The 24,181-nt window shown below is 37.5% G+C and overlaps 1 protein-coding gene and 1 long non-coding RNA gene across 9 annotated transcripts in view; one reads left to right on the top strand and one right to left on the bottom strand.

Annotated features, from left to right (window-relative positions):
* RANBP17 (RAN binding protein 17) overlaps positions 1–24,181 on the bottom strand; it is a 315,779-nt gene that overhangs the window by 104,842 nt on the left and 186,756 nt on the right. For 5 of the 8 annotated variants that reach the window (XR_014241506.1, XM_082380852.1, XM_082380855.1 and 2 more), the window contains one exon: positions 1,760–1,819. The exons of the other annotated variants lie outside the window; for them this stretch is intronic. Coding sequence is in view for 4 of the 5 variants with exons in the window: in XM_082380852.1 (XP_082236978.1) it covers positions 1,760–1,819 (60 nt within the window). In the remaining variant the exon portion in view is untranslated. The remainder of the gene's footprint in view (positions 1–1,759; positions 1,820–24,181) is intronic. 8 annotated transcript variants of the gene reach the window in all.
* On the top strand, positions 1,829–15,866 carry LOC309623747. The gene is made up of 2 exons (XR_014241521.1): positions 1,829–15,063; positions 15,362–15,866. It is a non-coding gene; the product is annotated as an uncharacterized lncRNA (long non-coding RNA).

Raw genomic sequence — 24,181 nt, 5'->3', positions numbered from 1 at the left:
TACATTAATCTTGGCTGACTAATTTTTCCATATCATTTAAAATAACATCACAAAATACAGGACCAAAATCAGGTAAAAAAATCTTTTGCTAAAATTTAATTTAGACCATAATTTACTTTGGAAACCAAGCGGTAAAAGGTTAGGAATCTGCCTGCCTCATTCAGTGGAATACAGAATAACATCTGATAAAGAAAAGCTGGCTATGGAGATATAAAATAAATATGAATGTTAAGTATTTATTTCAATTAGAATATCTGAACCTACCATCTGTGGTGGCCATCTTGCTAAGGGGACATGTACCTAACAAATCTCTTAAGAGGCGTTCCCAATCTGCTTGAATAAGCTATTGTATAAGAAAACTTGGAGCGACCACTTTGGCCTCACATTTCCTTCGCTCCACATCCTGTGGCACAAAGCATGAACTCAGCAGGCTGGGGTACAGGGCTGCCTGCTGCCTTGTGATAATCCCCTCTCCCAGTAGGGGCCTCCACTGATGCATGGCTAAGAACATGCTTCCTCTTTTGCTTGCACCCCAGTGGGGTTTCCATTCCTCACTTGGGCCCAAATCCAGACTGCTAAGGAAGGGCTCCAGATGCCGCCAGATATATTTTTGGATTAGTTTCTAAACAATCATTTACTAGAAAGAGGAGTACAGGTACAGTGTGAAAACCAACAATACTGGTAATTTTGGAGAGATTCTTTCCCTCCTGCCCCGACCAGATCTAAGGTCTAACTACCACCTGTTCAACAGAAGCTGGCCATTTGCCCCATTTTCCTTCAGGGAGCCACTGACTAAGGATCTCCACCAGCATGAATCTAATGTCTCCCGACAGGCCTTCACTAGCCAAGAGGGACCTGGGTCGAGAGCACCAGTTATTGGTCACAGGATACACAATCCATAGAAAGACTCCTGTGGTGCAACCAGCTGAAAGCCAACTAGAGAAGATGGGGAGTGTACATTTGTCCTGACACAGCTTTGTTCCCGCTGGCTGCCAATTCACTCCATATCTGGGGCCAAGCTTCTGTTAAACTAGTCTTCTGTGGCTAAAGCCATGGTAAAGTCTTGGGTAAATATATTATCTTTCCAAGCTCATACAGTAAGAAGCGAACCATGGCTATGGCACAGGACTACTGCAAGAAGGTTTGATTAATTTTGGTAGAAGGTTTTGAGATCATGGTTTGAAGGGTCATTTCAGGCATTTGATTCATAACTCTTTGCAATACCCAATTTATAAGACGACATGATTACATTTTAGAGCAAAGAATTGATGTGGGGTGAAGTTTGTGAGAGAGTGATGGTAGAGGTGGGGAACTGCGAAGTAAGAGATTTTGTTTAATCCTTTACACCTCTCAAAGGTGTCTGCCAGAAACATATTCTGGCACAAGAGATACATGTGCTCTAGATACTGTTCAATAACAGATGCTATTCATTGTAGCCAAATACAACTTTCTCCTTTCAGGTATGAATAGCTGGTTAGAAACGTTATAATCAAGAAACCTAGGCTGCTTTCATACTATGCAATCACACTAAACAGAGGCTTTGCTGTTAATACTACCGAACATTAGCTGACTATCGAACATTTCATTATAAAACACGCACACTGTAGGATTCCACAGTGCATAAAAAAGGGAATCAAGAAAAATGCACCCCTACACTTATCCCTGTGCACGTGCCTATTTTAATCATAGGAATCTGGGGCTGTGGTGAGACAAGCATAAAGACTGGTGATCCACCACAATAACCAGCAGCTCAACTCACCTGAACTATTTTCCAAGCCTTCTCTGGAACTCTGGACACATCACTCCTCAGGCGTACATCCTAAAAAGCACAGAGTTTAGGGACCTGCCACCTGGCGTCAGGGATAAGGGAAGAGCAGAAGTCCTTCCCAACTTGCGATACAGGGAGAACGTGGCTCAGGATCTTTGTGGTTGTCACTTAAAATATTCATAGGACTTTGATTTTATTCTGGAGGCTAGGATCAGAGGCATAGTGAAGTGCCGTTCAAAGCCTGGATGTGGTTATATGGATTACAATGGGTTTGCTTCCATGATATAATTCAAGAAACCAATTACTAAAGGATAGCCCTGAAAAAGAACAAATTATAAATAACACCTAACAGAACTATTTTTAAGAATCTCTTAATACTGCTGTTTCCCATGAGGCACTCTCATTATGCAAGTGTGGCAACTGGGGCTAATGATATAAGTAGGCCAAGTCAACTTTTGAAGGGTAAAAGTACATGCTCAATAAATGAAACTCATTTCTGTCGTCACTCAGAAGGTTAAGCAAATCACATTGAGTCTTCCACCACTTAATCTAACTCTTGCACACACACTCTGCCTCCAACCTGCCTCTCTGAAACATGTCCCATTTCCTACATCCAAAACAACTGCTGTACCTTCCTCCTATGAGCCACTCAACTCTCTATCCCTTTAGGAAGGACAACCTGACAAAAAGAGTAAAGGAATAATGGCCCATGGAATGAAAAAAGGGCTGCCAATGACATTGTGCATATTTCTACTATTCTGTCAAATCTGCTATTTTCATTATATTCTCAAACTTTACTCAAAAACGTTGATCCTATAGTCCTTTGTAGCTTTTACTTTCTGTCTCTCACACTAGCCTAGTTAGTGAAACCTTTAACTTACCCTAAATGCAAAGGATCAGAGTTCACCTTCCGATGGCCTACTGATGTCTTCAAGCACTAGTATCTTCAAACACTAATAAACACTTCAAACTTTCTCTGAGGAGGCAATATATGCAGCAATAGGCTAAGTACCGCTTCCATCCTAGTCTTCCTACTGAATACTTTTATGTTGAAAATTAGCTACAACATATGCAAAAGTCTAACTGGTGAACAAAGACAACATGCAGTTGCCCAGGAAGCATAGTCTTCTTTCAATAAGAAGACAGAAATGAGCAAGTTGAGTATATATTTCAGATAATTTCAACTAGGAGGAAACAGAGAATGCATGTCTAGTGCAATGCACATGGGATACTGAGTGAGACTACTACTTGCTAGCCTAGCACAGTGCTTGGCAGATAACAGACATTCAATAAATATTCTTTTTAATAAATTAACTCTATAATTCTAGTAAAATTAGTTAGCCTCTAAGAGTCTCAGTTTCTTCATCTGTAAAATGGAAAGAATAATATCACAAAGTAGAAGGCAGTCTAGTGAAGTGGTTAAAGATAGATTCTGAAGCCCAAGACAAGTTGGATTCCACCACTTACTGAGTGATTTTGAGCAAACTGCTTACCCTCTACACCTTAGTTTTCTCAAATATAAAATGAGGTTGATAGCTGGACCTAATTTACAGAATCTTTGAGAGGATTAAAGCAGTTAACATATGTAAAGAAAGCACTTACAACTGTCCTGGTACATGGTAAAATTTCCATAAAGTACTGGCTATTATTATTGGGCTGGCAAAAAAGTTTGTTCAGTTTTTTCTGTAAGATGGCTCTAGTAGCACTTAGTTGTCTTTAACTTCATTCGAAACAATTTTGTTAGATTGTATGTGGCAGCTGTCATATGAGCGTGCATTTAAACAAAAACTTATCAAAATTGGTGAATTTTTGTGTAGCCACTTTAATATTGAAGATGGAAGAAAAAAAGCAACATTTTCAGCATATTATGCTTTATTATTTCACGAAAGGTAAAAACACAACTGGAGCGCAAAAAAAAGATTTGTGCAGTGTATGCAGAAGGTGCTGTGACTGTTCGAACGTGTGAAAAGTGGCTTGCGAAGTTTCGTGCTGGAGATTTCTTGCTGGACGATGCTCCATGGTCGGGTAGACCAGTTGAAGTTGATAGCGAGCAAATCAAGACATTAACTGAGAACAATCAGAACATGGGAGATAGGTGACATACTCAAAGTATCCAAATCAAGTGTTGAAAATCATTTGCACCAGCTTGGTTATGTTAATCGCTTTGATGTTTGGGTTCTACGTAAGTTAAGCGAAAAAACCTTCCTAACCATATTTCCTCATGCGATTCTCTACTTAAATGTAATGAAATGTAATAAAAACATTCCGTTTTTAAAACAAATTGTGATGGCAATGAAAAGTGGATACTGTACAATAATGTGGAACCGAAGAGATCGTGGGGCAAGCGAAATGAACCACCACCAACCACACCAAAGGCTGGTCTTCATCCAAAGAAGGTGATGTGTATATGGTGGGATTGGAAGGGAGCCCTCTACTAATGAGCTCCTTCTGGAAAACCAAACGGTTAATTCCAACAAGTACTGCTCCCAGTTAGACCACTTGAAAGCGGCACTCATCGAAAAGCATCCAGAATTAGCGAACAGAAAACGCATAATCTTCCATCACGATAACATAAGACCGCATGTTTCTTTGATGACCAGGCAAAAACTGTTACAGCTTGGCTGGGAAGTTCTGATTCATCCGCCATATTCACCAGACATTGCACCTTCAGATTTCCATTTATTTAGGTCTTTACAAAATTCTCTTAATGAAAAACATTTCCATTGCCTGGAAGACTGTAAAAGGCACCTGGAACAGTTCTTTGCTCAAAAAGATCAAAGGTTTTGGGAAGATGGAATTATGAAGTTGCCTGAAAAACGGCAGAAGGTAGTGGAACAAAGCAATGAATAGGTTGTTCAATAAAGTTCTTGGTGAAAATGAAAAATGTGTCTTTTATTTTTACTTAAAAACCAAAGGAACCTTTCGGCCAACCCAATATTATTGTCATCAAATGCTGTATTATATACAGCACTGCCAGCACAGTGTCAGGAACACTTGGAAAGTTTTTAGCACACAGTATGCACCAAATAAACATTAGCTATTAGCCATTAGAATATGTGGTCACTAAATGGCCACTATTATTATTAAGTAAGATAGTCAAACATTAGTCTGGCATTAAGATTATGAGGCATGCACCAAGATGACGGTCCCTTTTATTTGTGCTTTATTTGGCCTAGATGGCGGAAAATAAATATTTCTTCTAAACTGGCATGTGAGTAGCTTTAATAGTGGTTAAAGAAGAGTGATTAGAGGGAAGAGAGCCGCAGTGAAAGACAGACTAACTCCTAATCTTCTGTCTTCTACCTATAACTTCTATTTTACAGAGGAGGAACAGTAAATGTGATGGGAAAGGAGACAGGAGGAAAACAGAATGCTGTGTGGTAGCAGGTGATGTTTTATCCCAAGGGCTCTGTACAACCTAAGTTCCTGATTTCAAAGCCCTCATCTTCCTTTTTGGAGTCATCACAAGTTCCTGTTTCCTGTCTGCAGGATAAGTTCTCATCTCTGGGTTAAGTAGATGATTTACATCCCTGTGTCCAATAAATTATCAAAGTCTTCCCAATTCAGGTAAACAAGTCCATCCGATTCTCTGAGTTTTCTTTGCTAAATTAAATGCACACAGACAAGGGGTTCCAGAACATCATCATTAGAGTTTTAAGTTATCAAAAAAGTTTTTGTGTGATAGGCCCAGTAAGAACAGAAAGGGGCTGCCTTTCATATATAAATATAATATTGATCTCTGACACTAGACCATGGGTTGAGTTGCTTCTCCTACAGTAGGGTGGATTTTAGCAGATATCTAGGATCTAGCTCGATTCTCTTGTGACTGATGGCTAGCCAGAACTAGAGGTCCAATCTGTGGTTGTAGTGATGAGATTTTTCCTTGGGAAGTAAAATAGCAAATATGGGGATGAAGCTTGTGATGATGGTCTTATCAATCATTACACTTAAAACTGATCATATCTGGACTCATGTCTAAATACCTACATAGGTAATGTGATACACTGGAAAGCACACTTGGGTTTAGGGCATGATGATTTGGTCAAAAACCCAGGACACCAAACAAGTTTTTAACCTTCCTGAAATCTTTTTTCATATTCTGCAAAATGAAGGTACTCCTACCTACTAAAGGGAATATTGCTGAGAAGACTAACTGAGAAAATGTAATAAATAATGCCACAAAGTGGAGTGAAGCACAAAGAAGAAACCCAATACAGGTTAGATTAAGGTTGGAAAGAAACATGACCTCAAATGCTATTTCCTAGGCATTTCTCAGTCTACATTACCTGAAAATACAGAATTTGTCACTTACAGCATGGATGATGTTTTAGTACCCAGTGCCCTGAACTTTAGGAACTTCAGGAATGTTAAGGTTGGAGAGTATCGTATAAGTAAGGCAGCTGCATCTGCTGGGGAGAGTGGTATTACAGCCCATGTCTCAGAAATGCAAATAACCAGAAAAAAAGGACAGTTGAGAACTGGGACCAACAAGCATGAAAGCATTTCTAATGAGTCACTAAAGTGGGCTAAGAGGCAATATGGAAGGAAGTGGTCATGTACACTTGGAGATAGGAAAGGAAAATTAAGTGGCTGAAGGCTTAAAAAAAAGGGTTAAAACAAAAGTTGAACATTGCAATTTCTCAGTAAATGTAAAGGCACCAGTGCACTAAGGTATTTCGCACATTTCAGCACTGTCTATCCTTTTACAATTTTCCTCATCAAAAGGTGTGGGAGGTTGTCCATGGAAATGCATTTCCAATTTTGTAATGCGAGTCAATCAGAAAATGTAATCCACGTTGGAGAAAGTCGTTTCAAAGCCAACTTTGCTTAAACACATCTATTCAGTAAAGCAAGGGATACTGGCGCTGGGGAGACACACAGGCTTAAGGGAAAACAAAATCCCAATAAGTAGCCAAATGTGCTTCTATTATTTCAAGATTCCTTCAACAGAAACATTATGGGAAGATAAAAATTAGGAAAACACTGAACTGAACTGATTCAAAGTGTTAAAAAAATATTTTGCATTTATGTTTTATAACCAAGTGCTTTTCCCACATTTGTCCCAAGGCAGCAGATGAAGCGCTATATTCACTACTGCTAATACTAGCAATTGGGACACGCTCTTTGGCAAGGCAGAAATAAGATAATTGTTCAACATAGGCTGGCTTTTCAGAAATACTGGAAGCAGTGCCTGTAATTATAGACATCTGTCACTGCTAGCCACTCAGTACTAACCCTGACATCAATATACAACCATAGCACTAAACTGCCTGCAGGCACAGCAATGCAGACCAGATACGCTAGGCAGGCAATCATCTGCTTCATCCAAACTATCTGTCAAGGGTTCCCAACCACAAATAGCTCTTACGTTTTGTATCCTTAGGATAATATGTTGATTTATTTTAGATTCTCTAATATTTACAGCCTAGGCCATCTACTAAAATAAAGAAACAAAACTTATGGCTAATGGAGGCAGTTACTGTTCACAGTCATCATAAAAGGTCATAGCTCAACCCTCAAATGTTAAAAATTGATGGCAGCTTTAACCATGTGCTATCATACAGATGTTTCCTTTTGTAGAGGCAATTATTTTCAATAGCAATTCAAAATGGTAACTACAATCTTTCATCAGCAAGTATGTTGCCACATTGATCTAACAGAAATGCTCATATTTTAAGAGCTTTTTTGAGAAGTAAAGGTAAGTTTCAGCGATGAGTACTGAAGAATCCAGATTGTCAGTTTGGGTTTAGCTGTACACATAATACTGTATCTGGAAACATTTTTTTTTTTACGTACACAGATGATGTAACGTCTAAAAACTAGGAAATGATATTGAAGGATAAAATACTTGGTTAATGAATGAGTCAACTGACATATAATCTTGCTGGGTGTAAAGCTTATTGAAATATACATGTACATCTACGTTCATATTTTTAAAAGCCCAAAGACACACTGTAGCTTTAAATGTCACTCTTTTTTTTCTTTTTAAGCAGCCAGGGAAGCAAGCTGACAATTATTAGACATTTAGACTAATCAGGAATAAACACTCACAATTATCACAATGTGTTACTGAAAACCCAGATATTTCTTGGTTTGATCACAACAGCCTATGCTGAAGAAAAACTATTAATTACTGACAGAGAGTGAGCTTACAAGTGAGCTGCATCTTAAAAACCTCTTTTAAAATACAATTGCTAAATGCCTTACAGTGCTGTAATGTGAGACAGGTTCAAATCTTATTACTTCACTGAAATTAAAACCTAAGTTTTAATACTGTTCAAGTCGAACAATGATTCCACACTTTATTGCTTTTGAAATCCCTTGATGATCATAGGAAAAAATGCCCCCGAGAAAAAAGACTGTTTTCGATAAACAGAAAATACAGTTTGCACTCTTAGCCTCTTTGTCATCACAAAAAAAGGATTTAATGCCAATTCTTTAAAAAAAGACTTTTTTCCCCCACAAAATGTGCACCTTGTGTGCCATTTGTAAAATCAGTTCACTTTTTTTTATTTATTACTGCAGCGCGGCAAGGCAATAAAGAAGCTACCGATAGCTAATAAATTACGTGCCTTTTAAAACAATTCTCTTGCTACAAAAACATGTAACTACAAAGGTTTACATTTACATGGTACATCACATGAAATGTCTGTATTTGTGTTCTATTAACCATTTTGGCAAATTGTGGACTTTTACCAAATAGGTGATAGAAAAAACACAGTGATTCACAAATGTCGACGTGATATAAAATAAAAGCCTTTGTAGTAAGCTACTCTTTTGCTGTTTGCACTTCTAAAAATCCTCCAAAATTCATTTTAAAATATGTTTTGATAAACTATTTTATGCATCAAAAAGGTACTCAAAGATGTTCTAGTCAAGGTTAATTTAAACTTTACTCAGTGAATACAGAGACCTATGAAAGTACCCTTTTCCTGCCTAATTTATGTTCCTAGTATCATTCAGTCTTAAAAATCATAGCTCCTAGGAATTACTTGAGGACAAGTTATAAAAGGCAAGATCACTGGATGTAAGGTAAAAATGCCCTCAATCTGTTCCTTAATATATTTTCTTAAAAAAAGATATAGAAACTTATTTAAGAAATACTCACATCAAACAAACATGTCTTGTTAAGTAATAATCTTTCTTTTAAGAGAATATTATCTTCACGTATCCAAAAGAACTGCCGAAAAACCTTACTTTATGAAAGAAAGTAAGCTGTTTGTTTTTCTGGTTGGTTTATGTACAAATGAATTTTGAACAGTCTGTACTCTAATTCCAGGGTTAAACTGTTAAATTAATCAGGGTATTTGCTTAATGCTCTCACCCTCTAATCTCATGATGAGCATGAATTTATGAGGTAGTGTATTGTCTTTTATTATTAATTTCCTCCATTTCCTGTAATAGCTATTATAGCTGTGGCTTTTTTTTTTGTCTTATACCTACAAAATTTCAACTTTGTTCAATTATGTATGATGAACACTGCTTCAATATTCAAAGCACAAACAACTTTGATCCATTTCATATTTACTTCAAGATGACGGTCCACCATACAAATGAATAAAAATTCTATATTCTCTAGCACTCCATTTCTCCATTCAGATCTACTTTTTCTCCCTTTCTTTTGAAATCAGCTTGATGATGATGATTAACAATTAGGAATTCGTGGAAGATATGTTTTTTGAAAAGTTCAATGAAATAATTTTATTTCATTTTCACAGACTTTTTAGAGGGGAATCATTACCACCATAAATAACTAATGTTCTATAAACCACATATCTTTACATGTAGAGAACCCAGGTATATTTCCTTATCTTCTGTTTCTTTTTAATAGTATTACTCATGTTTATTGAAATCATGACCTTTCCCCACACTGTAGCTGACGTACAATGATAAAATTCTTAATTAGCAACCAAGAAAAATAGCTGACAAAATATGAACTTTCTCTATGGCCCTCTTCTCTCCCTCCTATATCTCATTGACAAAATTTCATTTTAAATCTTTAGTTACTTGAATTATCCCTTTTGGCTGGGAAAGAGCTCATTCAATGTAGTGTCTCCCTTAGATCACTAAGATTGTGCATTCAAAGCAGGTAGGGCAGGTATCATGAACTCCATTTTTTTTTAGATGGGGTTTAGAAGACTGCTCAAGAAGGCTACCCAGTGAAATGGCTTGTTCTCCAACTTCCTACTCAATGGATTTCACTAATTGACAACAGTGCTTCCTAGCTACTAGGAAAAAATATGTATTCATGGATATTTATCGTAGAAAATCCAAATTAAACTTTCTACTGGGTGCTATTTTATTCAATGCATGGAGAACAACCCTGCCTTATATCTGGCACCTATTTGACAGAGGAGGAGTGGTGGGTGGTTCTTGGTGCCAACTGAGAGGGGTAGAGGAACTCATTTGTTTTACTAATTACCATCCTATCAGGGATGGAACATTTACACTGTCACCAATTTGTTAAACTGTCTGAAGTGTACTGATACTTAGATTTCTTGGTCTTGTTTTGCAATCTTGAATAGGAAAGTGGAAAACATAAAGCTGGACTCCTCTGGTCTCTTTTTGCACCAATATGCAACTCCTCGTTCTAGTTTACTGACCTGTTTATTTAATGCACAGAACTGAACGACACTGAAATAAACCCCAAGCATCCCCCCAGGAATCCTTCCTGGACTTTCCCAAGATTACATTAGGTATTTTCCTATACGTTCCCACTGTTGTTCTGCATATCAAATATGGGCCTTATCATATCAAACAATGATGCCTGTCAGCTCTGTCTGTGTTCTCCACCTGTCTATGATGGCAGGACTATCTCTCTTTATAATAATAGTCAATATTATGGCCCATTGTTTAGCACATAGTAGGCAATTACATGTATTTGTAATGTCTACATGTTTTTTCCAACACCACCAAGCAGTTCTCAGGGGACACTACTTGGATGTCTCACATCCAATTAAGGGCTCTGTCACACAAGACTGCTCCTAATTTTCAAACACCAATTGAAAGTCCCCAAAAAAAGAAAGTAAGAAAGTCCAGGTAGTCACCTGTGCTTCTGACCAACTAGCTACAGATCGAAGGTTCCAGGGACTTCTTCCTTGGGTTTGATTAATTTGCTAGAGTGGCTCAAAGAACTCAAAGAAACACTTTATTTACTAGATTACTGGGATATTATGGAAGGATGTAACTCAGGAACATCCAGATGGAAGAGATGCTTAGAGCAAGGTATGTGGGAAGGGGTGCAGATCCTTTTCTAATTTACAATCCTTAAAAACGGAACATTAGCTGGTTCCAATCCACTGTCTCCTAATAAAACACTGCTCTAATTAACAACACCTACTTCAAAAAAATGACTAGAATCAGAATAAAATTTCTGTTTTTGTCACCATGAAATTTGACCATCTCACCCTACCTAACCCATATTCAATCAATAGCGACAGATATACGATACGTATCTTATACCTAGGATATTGCCTCTGTCCTCAAGAATCTCAAACTTTGTTAAGAAAATAAGGACACAGAGCAGAACACTTAAGGAGCAAGACTGGGAATCAGTTAGTCATTTAGTGAATTCAGAGTTAGATTTAAAGGTCAAATCTTGTGCATGCCCCTTCCTACCACTGTGTTCTTAGTCAAGTTACTTTGTGGCAGAACTGGGGTTAAGAACACCTTTATCATAAGATTATTTTGAGGCCTACAAGATATAATGTATGTAAAAGCTTATTATCATAGTGCATGGCATATAATAAACAATAAACGAGTGCTAGCATTGCCATTATCATTATTATTTAACTAAGTTTTAATGAATATGATCCAGGTATTAAGAACTGTAAGAGTGCATGCTGGAATAGAACACTGAAGGATGGAGATTGCTGTGGGGTAAGCAGGGGGAATGGGGAGGAGAAAAAAGAGAACAATGTAATCTAAGATAAAGATGGTGAGAGTCAGCTTGATAGAGGGGATCTGTGAAAACTAAAATTGGCTAGTAGGTGGAGCTAGATTCTGGAGGACCTTAGAAGCTGAGGACTGTTGGCTAGATGAAAGCAACAGAGAGGTCTCTGAAGTGGGAAGGGCCCTATGATAAAAGTGGTGTTTAAGATTTGTCTGACTACAGTGTGTGTGATGGACCACAGCCAGAGAGGTCTAGCTTTTATTTTTCTTGAACCCTTTGTTGTCTCTGACATCATGTGTTCCCTCTTCTTGATATTTTTACCTTCATGGACACAGTATTCTTGGGCTTCTCACTTTTCAATTCTTTATTTTCCGTTAGAAATGTTTATTTTCCACATCTTTGAGCTGACAGCGCCCTTCATCCTTATATACCCAGTTCCTTGGGGGAGGTTCATCTGTTCACAAGGTTTCAATTAAATATGTACCCCCCAAAACTCTAAATCCATAGTTCCAAAAGTAAGTACTGAATGTGGAAAAGAAATTCCTCTCTACCTCATCTGTATTACTAAAGAAAAGTAGTTAGGGTTGGGAATTGAAAAGAAAGGCCAAGGTGGCAAAATTGTGACAATTTTGGCTCTATTTACTTGAACAAGAGGAAAGTCTGAGGTAGGCCAGGAAGGAGATTACTGCCTCTGTTAATTATATAAGAACACAGCATATCAGCTAAAGGCTCATTTGGTTCTTTACTGTCTCTGATTATGACTCCAGTGACTTAGCCTCCAACGATGACCATTAACCTCAGAAGGTTAGAGATGGAGCCCAGAAGTTTCTATCTTTCCTTAAGTAGTTGAGAATCTTTCATTCATGGACTTACCGACCTATTTGTATTTTCATTTTGTGGCACTCCCTGGAAAAATAAGTCCTATAAGATTTCATTATCCACCAAAGAAAGCAGAACTTCTTCTTATTTACCCTGAACTTAATGTAAGGCTAAGGGTACTCTTGAATTTAAATATTTACAAAATTTTCAAGTTCTACCAATATTGATTTAAAAAGCCAAAAACCTGATCTTTTCTCTTAAGTGTTTAACTTTCTAGGCTGAAGAGGCCTAATACTTTCATACTGTTGATTTCTACAGTGTATATGTGAGCTGTGATCTAAAAAAAGTGAAATATAAATAGAGGTTATGTCTATTGACTGTGCTTTTAAATCATTTGAACTATTGCATCTTTGGGGTCTGTTTTGTACAGACCACATTTTTGGGTAGTGATAAAGGTCAAAAAACATGTAACAACATTGCCATTCAATTCTGATTACCATCTTAAAAGGCTACTAGAGGGCTTAATGTTGACAGGCAGAAAGCTCAAGGAAAAAACAAATTAGCTGTTTTAAGTTTTTAGAAACAGGCTACACGTGTTCCTTTTCTTTCTTTTTAAGTAAAAGCATTTTTTAAAAACCTTAAAAAAAGCAGAAGCAGAGGACCAAGTGCCAACAATACTTCTCAATGACTAGAGAAGAAAATAAAATGTCTACAGACTATCAAAGGCTAGAAAGAGTTTCTGAACTTCACAAACCAAATGAAGCATACTCACCTGCAGCTAAATAAAATCCCTGATTCCTTATGCTGAGGCCCTCTATCACATACTGTATCATATCTTTGACATGACAACATTTTTGAAGAACAGTGTAGAAGAGCTAGAGAAGCTAGAGCTCAAATCCCCAGTCTCAAGTGTGGCCCTAAACAACTTTCTCAATTTCTCTAAGAATAAATTTCTTCATTCACAAAATGAAGGTAATAATATTTACCTTGTAAGGCTGTAGAGAGGATTAGCAATAATTTGGACAAAATGCCTAGCACAGTATTTGGTGCACAATAGGTACTCTATAAATACTATTTCTAGTGAGGACATCAGCTGCATATTAGAAAACAGTTAAGCTTATAAAGAATTAGGAATTTTCATTAAACTGTACAACGTTTTTCTTTCTTCTTTTTTTTTTAATGAGAAGGGGTAAGTAAACAATCACTTACATTCAATCACTACGTATCTTGTTGTTAATGTATCGTATGACGGTCAACTATCTGTTTAGGCAATTCAAATACTGATGTCTGAGAGTAAGTAATTGGGAAGGGAGAAAAACATTTTAATTATACAACACATAACACACTGTACCTAAATTAAAAAGCAACTATGTCTTGAGAATTAAATAGGAATATCCTAAAAGCACAAGTTTTTAAAAGAGTGGTATGGATTCCTAGCTTACTGTGAAAAATTCCCAGTCACTATTGAAGCTTTTTAAAAACTCCAAAATGGCTGACAGTAAGTAAAGAGAATATAAAAGCAGATGGTTCGGATAGTCTGAATACAAAAAAGCAGGTGCTTAGCAAAACAGAAGCATTTGCCAGTCTGCCAGCGCTGCTGGCTCCTGCTTCCACATCCTGCTTGCGTCCTCCCCACATCTGCTCACTGGTGCCCATGTGATACATTCAATTGGCTCACAGGATGAAGAGCAACAACCTGCAAATCCAGAGACTACTGAGATCTGTTGTTTAAAAATGCAATTTCCTTTTCTTTGCAGGTTCCTCTCACTATTTTAAACTCAGAGAGGTGGAAAAATTATCTTTCTTCAAGATAAAGACACATCCCTTAGATTTAAGAAAATTCTTTTAACAACAGCACAATAAAAGGATATTAAAACTTGGCTTATGGAACACATTAATACAGATGTATGCAATCTAACCCAAATCTTAAACCATGTTTGCAGACTATACTCTCTACTGCCCAAGTACAGTAAAAGAAGAACCTTAAATTAGCTTCTAAATAAGTTAATTAACAATAAATTAGCTTCTAGGAACAGAAAGAAAGCAATCACAGTGTCTCTTTATCACATGCAGAACCAAACTACACATTATTTTTCACAAAATATCACTTTTGTTTTGCCTTGAACAAACTAAGCTAGGAACTTCAAAGGAGAATATAATTTAGAAGAAGGCTAAAAATACAGTAAGTTAAAAAAAATAAAATGAACAGTCATATGGTGAGAGGAGCCAGACAGGAAATAGAGTTCAGATTCCCTTAACGGTGTGATGTGGGGTTTTGAAAAAAACAAAACAAAAACCAAAACTATGTAATTACTTGGCACTTCAATGGACACCTGTGAAAAATATCACAACTTAAACATCAATAAAAAGGAGTAGAAGATCCAGGGTATCTCCAAAAGGGGTCAGGGATGCTGGAAACGGATGTTGGTAGGTATCAAACTAGGAAAGAGCCCTTGTAGAGTGGTGAGGGAAGTTGAGGGTGATTTTATGGAATTGGTAAAGGCAGCATGTCAAGTCAGATGGCTTGCACATGCTAGTTACAGAACCCATGGTCAGGTTTACTTTGCTAACAGCCTCCTAGTTGGTCACTCCAGTTTTTTTTTTGTTTTTTTTTTTTAATTTATTTATGACTGTGTTGAGTCTTCGTTTCTGTGCGAGGGCTTTCTCTAGTTGCAGCAAGTGGGGACCACTCTTCATCGCGGTGCGCGGGCCTCTCACCATCGCGGCCTCTCTTGTTGCGGAGCACAGGCTCCAGACGCGCAGGCTCAGTAATTGTGGCTCACGGGCCCAGTTGCTCCGTGGCATGTGGGATCTTCCCAGACCAGGGCTCGAACCCGTGTCCCCTGCATTGGCAGGCAGATTCTCAACCACTGCGCCACCAGGGAAGCCTAGTTTTTATCCCACCAATGGTGGGTACTAAAGTTCCAGGGACAGGGATGATGACAATGATGATGAAGATAATATGAGCAACTATCACTTACTGAGTGCTTAATATCTGCTAGGGACTATGCCAAGTACTTTATATGCTCTATCTCATTTAATCAATATGATAACTCAATGAAGCCGGTAGGCATCAATATCATAATTTTACCACTAAAGAAACTGAGGCTCAAAGAAGTGATGTGTCTATGGAGTCAGACAGTTTGTATTTGACAGAGGAGGGATCTGAACCCAAGTAAGAATAATGCCAAAGACCACACTCTTAACCAATTTTTTTTTTTTTTTTTTTTTTTAATTCTAGCCTCTTAAGCACCACCTCCAGGGCACTTGCTATAAATTCAGAGACATGACATTATTCCTCGTATAGAATTATAGGATTTTAAGGTTAATTTTCAGCCAGAATTTTGACTATTGGCATTCTCCTCCTCTTCCTCCTGCTTTTTTAAATTAATTAATTAATTAATTTTTGGCTGTGTTGGGTCTTCGTTTCTGTGCGAGGGCTTTATCTAGTTGTGGCAAGCGGGGGCCACTCTTCATCGTGGTGCGCGGGCCTCTCACTATCGCGGCCTCTCGTTGCGGAGCACAGGCTCCAGTCGCACAGGCTCAGTAGTTGTGGCTCACGGGCCTAGTTGCTCCGCGGCATGTGGGATCTTCCCAGACCAGGGCTCGAACCCGTGTTCCCTGCATTGGCAGGCAGATTCTCAACCACTGTGCCACCAGGGAAGCCCCCCAATTATTTTTTATATATGATCATGAACTGCTCTAAAAATATATAGTTACATCAATACCAAATAGTATTAAACTATAGAACTCTTCACAAAGCACACATGAGAGCCTCAAACATGGCTTCATATTCATTTATGTTATCATAAAATCATATTCTTTAAGTGGTTTTTTCCATATAATATTGAATTTATGACTATTAATTGGGTAGAGTAGTTTATTACCTGATATTAACTTTTTTTTACTTTTCTTCAGCTGCTCAGAAAAGATGAATGAATCGTAATTTCACTTGCTCTTCCCTGTTTTTCTTAAACATTAACGCAAAATAATAGCAAATATTTACTGAAATGTATATGTCAGTCATTGCGTTAAAACAGGGTTCTCAACCTCAGCACTACTGATGTTTTTGTTGTGTGGGGCTGTCCTGTGCATTGTAAAATGTTGAGCCTCATCTCTGGCCTCTATTCACTAGATGCCAGTAGCACCCCTCCCGCAAATCGTGGCAACCAAAAATGTCTTTTTGTCAAATGTCCTCTGGAAGATAAAACCACCCCTGGAAAGAACCACTGTGCTAATAAGCACTTTACATATATTTACTAATTTAACGCTTCCATCTACCATGAGGTAGGTACTTCTACAACTATTCTAGTTTTATAATGAGGAAATTGAGATGGAGCGATTAGGTGTATTTGAGGCAAAAGAACAAATAAGTGGTAGAGTTAGGGTTTAAATTTAAGCAATGTGACTCTAGAACCTGTGCTCTTATCCAGTACATTATGCTACTTCTCTAGCAAAATAAATTAGCTTTCTCAGGCCTAAAGAATTGTAAGAATTTTTTTTCCTGGTTTAACTTACTACTATCACCTGGGAAAACATTTAAATGGGGAACATAAAACAAGGCTCGCACAGCTCCAATTTCCTCAGCCGGCTCTTCTTAAAGTGGCATAATTTAGACGAAGTTCTTAGCTTTGGGGGAGGGGGCATCTCCCAGGAAAATGTACATGTACAAAATTTTACATACTTTTTCTTTTTAGTTTTAGAGGATTTTACACATAGAACCTGAGTTTAATCCCTGTCCCAAAACTCACTAGCTGTACGACCTGCTTGAAGTTATTTAACCATGCTGCTCCCCAGATTTCCCCTGTAAAATGAGGAAAAGATCACTCACCCTACATGATTGTTGTGAGGCTTAAATTGATTACATGCGTGAAGCACCTAGCAGCGTACTGGCACCTAGAAGCTACACAATAAATGGCATTCCTCCTCTTGATAATTCTGTTTTCTTGTTCTGCTCTCTCTATCAAAGAAAGCCTCATCTACTTTTCAATATGCTCTAGACTTTCGGGGGCATAGTGCTCATCATCTATGTCTTCCTTCAATTATTTTATGCACGTCATACAAATCTGCTCTTCAGCTGTATTTGTTATTACTACTTTTTCACCTCACCCTAATGCTCAAGGTAAAGGGGAAGAAAGAGAAGGAAATCTCCTTGGATGCATTTCCTTTCCAATGTCAGAGGTAGAATCTCATGAGATTGCTGCAAGGAATAAGGGAAATCTTTGTGAAATGTTTGGCATTGCATATTATAGGTGACTGATAAATGTTTATTCTTCCTCGTGGGCTATTAGACACAATAGGGGGGCTTCTCTGAAATGTCCTTTGAGTACTTAAAAATCCACCTTAGTAATTAAAGTAATGCTTTTCCCTACTTTTTTTGTGTTAGTTTTTTAAGGAAAGGTAAGGCATTATGCAGCCTAGAAACACTATTTCTAGGGAATGAAGTATAGAGCCCACCATGCAGCTTTCAGAAGAATAAATATGACATGTACTCGGGGCCCATCCCATTTACAATTGCATCACTGTCATGGGCAACTTCTGGTGTGAGACTTCCTAAAGTTGTATAATTGGTTCTTTCATGTTATTTTATCCAATCTTTCTCCGTCACTCTGATAAAAAGGCCATTTCTTTATTTTTGGTAGTATCAAAACATATAGAAATCCCGAAAAGGGCTGCTGAAAAAGTTTGGAGGGCCAGGGAACAGAGGAATCCTGGACAGAAATAAGGGCAAGTCAATTCCTGAGGCTTTTAGGATATGAGTTTGTCCCTAGGAATTTATACCAAAGAAAAGTTTCAGCTCCTCTTCTGCTTTTCATTAGAGAGAGACAAAGGACTCTGGCTTAGGACAAAGTAAAAAGAAATATAGATTTTATTTTAAAGCACAGATGGCCTAAGAGAGGATTATAGGCTTGGAGACAGAGGATGGTAAGATGCTAGCTTACCCAGCCCAGAATGCTGGCTGAATCCAGAATATAATGCCAGGAAAAATGACCCCCAAAGGAAACCTGTTTGAGGCTTCTGATGAGAAAGAAAGCCTCAGGTTTCTTAAGAGCCATTGCTAAGGTTACTAAGAAATCTGGCTTGACTTTTCTTCACATGCTATAGAAGCCCAGGTATTTAATGTCCAGTCTTCACAGTATATGCTAAAGCATCTCTTGATAAAACAATAGCCCTTCTGATTCAATATCATGCAAGCATCACGCAAATCATTTAATAGTGTATTTAATCACAGAAAAAGCCAAGTGAAACATGAAATGTTCTCCCAACAGGCCACTTCTCCATCTAAGCCTGGAGCCAAAATCCATCACAAGTGAGAATACTCAAGAGAAGTAATAATATAAAAATCATGTGTCCTTCCCATTCTTAGTTTCTATGAACCAACGCAGAGCACTCCATGGTCTGTGACATCCAAAAAAGATGATGACAAAGGCAACTACAAATTATCCTGTCTCACAGTAAGTGATAACGTCATTTCAAAGTGAAGCAAAACACAGAAAGAGATTTCACAGAGAGTCAAACACTCAGAAAAGGTCCTCCAAATCTCATCTATGCTGTGTTGTGGCAGGCAGATACTCTAAAGGACAAAACGCCATTAACAAAACATATAATGAACTCTTGTTGCCATTGGGGGAGAGGCTGAGGGCACCATCTGCAGGTACCAGTAAGTGAAAGAGGCTGAGATGGCTAAAAGGCAACACATAGTTTGTATCTTTTTCCCTCTAGGATTAAGAAACAGCCCCCAGAATAACGTTTTTGAAATACATGAATGATCAATCACTCCTCTTACCTAATTAAAAGCCTTCAAAGGCACACTTCCCTACAGGATAAAACTTTCTTTCCTTAACTTGCTGTGGAGCACTCTTCCTAATCTGGCCCTTCCCAACTATGGTAATAACCTTTCCCCTAACTTCTATTATTTAGTGTGGAATTTTACCCCACCAAGCATCGTGACATGGGCTGATCATGTCGTGCTTTCATACCTCCACGGCTTTTTATACACTGTTGCCTCGGTCGGGAATAGTCATCCTTCCCTTTTCAACCTGGCAAAATCATCTCCATCTTTAAGAGCCAGTTCAAATGTAATTTCTCATGGGATGCTTCTCTTGACTTCTTTCATATGGCACTTCATAAACTTCCTTTGTCATACTGTGTTGTCAATTATTTGTTTGTCCATCTCTTTCTTCCACTAGTCTGTGAGCTCTAAGCATAGTGACTGGAACATAGCAGATATTCTAAATTTTACTGAAGGAATGAATAAACTAGTCCAGCAAGGGACATTACCTTGGAAAGGTAATTTGCTTCTCTGGGCCTTAAACTGCCGTTTGTAAAATTAGGGAATGGCAAAAAAATGTTTTAAAGATATGAAACCATTTCCTCAAATAAGAGCTTACCTGGAAGACTAACATGAGAGACAGATTAAAGCAGAGTGCTGTTTCATGCAGGGGAAGGTGACTTGCCAAGCTCCTCCTCCCATTGCTGGAAACTTTGCACAAAGCAAGCTGGAAAACTTGTGGACTACACATTTTATGTTTTCTTCCAGTTTTAATATTCTATTATTCTATGATGTTATTCAGTTTTTCAAAGCAGCACATACAAAGATTATTAAGTAGAAAAATTCCATTGTTCTACTGTCCTTTAGGAACAAAAAACTCAATTTGGAACCGTATTTTCCCATAGTGAATTATTTTGTAGGTACAGCAAATCTGGACTCACTAACTGTGCTACAAAACTGAGTAATTATGGAGCCATTTACCCTACTAGATTACTAGATAAAATCAGGTTATTTGCGACAATCATTCATTTTAAACACAAAATGTTGCAATTGAGCAAATAAATTTTAAAAATAAAAAATGAATTGTTTAATAGTCTTTTAAGAAACCAGGCCTTTATTACTTACGCCTGGAAAGAAAAGGTAAACACCTATAAAAATTTCAGTCATGTGCCTTTCTTTGTAGTTAAGAGCTCTAGGTCTGAAACACTGCTGTATGTTTCATTAGCTATCAGTGACGGTCATTTATTGAGGCTTAATTTCCTCATCTCTAAAACTGGTATAATACTTGCTTCACATAGTTGTTAGAAGGACCAAAGTAAATAAAGTATCTAGCATACTGACTGGCACATGGTAGGCCTCTAAAAACAGTCTACATTTCATTCCCTAATGAATACTAATAAACTATAAAAGACAAGCTTTTCTAGAGTTCTAAGAAAAAAAGTCACTTATTTGGTCACAGGTAACACTCAGTACCACCCATCTTACCACTGGCAATTTATTAATATGAAAAGACTACGACTGAATATACCCAAAATTTGCATTATAACTGAAAAAGCAAATTCAAAATAATTCCATATTCATGATGGGCATAAAACATTATCCTTTCTATAAGCAGCAGGTAAAACATTTGGTTCAGACTACACCAACAGCGATCATGGTCTGGATTCCAAGGCCTCACCACACAACAGGAGCATACATTTACTAGACATTCAGTTAGTGACATAGTGCTGTATAGCTGGCCTCTAACAATATTTTTTCCTCAATTACAGTCTGAACAATTGAAACTACTTTTTAACAGAAAATTATATGAAAAAAGAGATCAGTCTTGCTTTCAAGAATCACCTATTACCTTAAAAGAGAGTCTCTACAAACATTCTAATAGAGATACAGAGCACAGAAACCAAAAATAGCAGCTCTATTATCATTAAAAACCAGAAGCAAACTAATGGCCATATCATGGAGGAATTTAACACCTCTATTTCCAATATCAATATATAAGAAAGATTCTACACTAATGATGACCTTGTATATTTGAAACAACTTACAACCGTTTGATATTTCACCAATAAATTTGAATTTTTTAGTCTTGATTTTACTCCAAAGCAATATATATTATACATTTTTACACAATATATACTAAATAGAAAAGAAACTAAAGAGTTAGCAAAAAATGGAAGTATATAAAATGCATGATGAATATGCCAACTATTTATGACGCAGGTATTATTCAGCATTAGGTCTTCATTCATAATTTTTAAAATGAATTCCTGAATTAAGCACACAACCTTTAAAAAATTGGGTGACTGGATTCAGGGTTGGCAGTAGCAAAAGTTAAAATAGATATTCCTGCAAATTAGTCCTGCAAAATAATTATTTTGATTTTAGTCTTCTCTGAATTAATTTAACCAATTCTCCAGTTTAGGCTTTTTGCTAGATCAAAGTATATATCTTTGCACTTTTTGGCTTCATCCTTGATAAACCACCTTTAAACACAACCTTCCTTAGTTGAACTCCTATGTCTGAATATTTCTTTTCACTGGGAAGGGATCTTGTCTTGGGCTTCATTCAGGAAATCATCAATAAAAGGGCCTCTCTGATACATTCATTTTCAGTAAGTGGGTGTTCCAGTAGAGGAAATAGGAGGGAAAGCAAAGAAACACTTTTGGGGAACTTTGCCAATATTTCTTAAATGAATGATAGGAGGAAGAATCAGGTGGAGATGAGCAAGGACAGCCCGTCATGGGCAGAGAATGGCATGAGAGCTGTCCTAACACAATCAAGTAGCCAACAATAATTTCTGCTTTTCATTCATTCATTCAATTTTATGAAACGAGACTGGGATAGAAGGCAGGGGGAAGACACAGGTTGTGAGGAATATTCTGGACTTGGAATTGGTTTTCATATCTTCATGACACGTGAATGCAACTTCCACAGTAAGGTAAGGACATGATGAAGAGGTTCTTGGGTACAGAGCAAACGCCTGCCTCAAAATATTCAGGAATTTTTTTTTAATTGGGTATAATTTACATACTATAAAATATACCCTTTTCAAAAACATACAGTTTTATGAGTTTTGACAAATGCAATAGTTGTGTAACTGCCACCACAATCAAGATATATATATCAGTATATCTATATCAATCATTTCCGTCACTCCAAAAAATTCCTCTGGGCCTCACTGTAGTCAACCAAACTCTAATACCTCTACTTAGGGATCCTTGAGTCCAACAGGACTTGTATCAAACAGAGAAACAGAAGACTGACCGTCGAAAGGTATTTGGATTAGGGTTTCTTAAACTAGGACATAATACGACATCTGCTGTTTATAGCCCAAACTCTGCTCACAGAAGAAATAACTAATCTAATGTTGGGCATGTGTATTCAGCCACAGTTCCAGTTCCACCACTTAGCACAGTACATATAGCTTATTCTTTTATTCATTTAATAAATGTTCAACTGAATTTGATGTATGTGAGCTTGACGAATATTCCAGCATGTGTCAGGCACTGTGCTAGATGCTGGTATGAACAAAATCAAACACATCCCCATCCTCACTGAGGTTACAGTTCTAGTGAAAGAGTCAGATAGTAATCAGATAATCACACATATAAACATTATTACAAACTGTGAGAGCTGCTATAATGGAAGTGTCAAATGTTCTGACAGTATACAAAAAAGGTAACCACCTGGTCTGGGAGATGAGGGAGGACTTCTATGATGAAGAGATATTTAAGCTGAGAGCTGAGGGGTGAGTAGGCATAAACTGGGTGAAAATGAGGTTGGGAGACACAGAAAAGAGTGTTTCAGACAAGAGAAGTGACATGCACAAAGGCCTGGAGTTATATGAGTATGGTACTTCTGAGGGTCTTAAAGAAGGCCATTGGGCTGGCTAGGAAAGTAGGGATTACATGAAGTTAAAAAGGTAGGCTGGGGCTAGATTAATAAGGGCATGTAGCATTGTGAAGTTGGTTTTTATCCCCCAAACAATGTAAAGCTATTTAAATAGATGGAAAGATAGAATCAGATTAATTTTTTGGAAAAGACTACTCTGGGTACAATGTATAAAATAGGCTGAAAGCATGGGGTGGGAGGACAAGAATAGAGTGAGGATTCAAGTTAGGAGGGTAATGTAAGAGCCCAAGTAAACAGATAGATAGTAACTTGGACTTGCTTGTTACTGATCTTAGAGGGAAAGCATTCAGTCTTTCAGTATTAAGTATGATGTTGGTTTTCATTGGCTGCCTTGACCAGAATAAGGAAGGTCCCTTCTATTCCTGGATGACTGCATTTTCACTAAGAATGGGTGTTAAAAACTTTTTCTGCATTTGCTGAGATGATCATATGGTCTTTCTTCTTTAGCTTAAGAAGGTGAATTACTTTGATTTTTAAATGTTGAACCAACCATGAACTCCTGGGATGATTCCATTTAGTTGTGCTGTTATTAACCTTTTAATACACTGTTGTATTGATTTACAAATGTTTTGTTGAGAATTTCTGAGTCTATGATCATGAAGAATATTGATCATTGGTTTTCTTCTTTTGTAGTATTTTTGTCTGGTTTTGGAATCGGGCCTTATAAAATAAGTTGGGAAGTATTCCTTTCTCTTCTATTTTCTGGAAGAGATTGTGTAAAATTAGGATTATTTTTTCCTTACATGTTGTTTTACTTTATTACCTTTTTAAATGTCTGTGGAATCTGTATTGATATCCATACTTTCTTTCATTCCTTTTCTTTTTCTTTTTTCTTTTGGCCATGCTGCGTGGCTTGTGGGATCTTAGTTCCCCGACCAGGGATTGAACCTGGGCCACAGCAGTGAAAGCACCAAGTCCTAATCACTGGACCACCAGGGAGTTCCTTCGTGCTTTCATTCTTGATGTTAATTTGTCTTTTTTTCCCCCTTGGACAGTTTAGAATTATATTTATTAGCTT

Source organism: Balaenoptera borealis (assembly GCF_965194805.1).
Source record: "Balaenoptera borealis genome assembly, chromosome: 2".
In the NCBI taxonomy this organism is placed as follows: domain Eukaryota; kingdom Metazoa; phylum Chordata; class Mammalia; order Artiodactyla; family Balaenopteridae; genus Balaenoptera; species Balaenoptera borealis.
The sequence above is the reverse complement of the archived record's forward strand: the minus strand, read 5'-3'. Positions and strand labels throughout refer to the sequence as shown.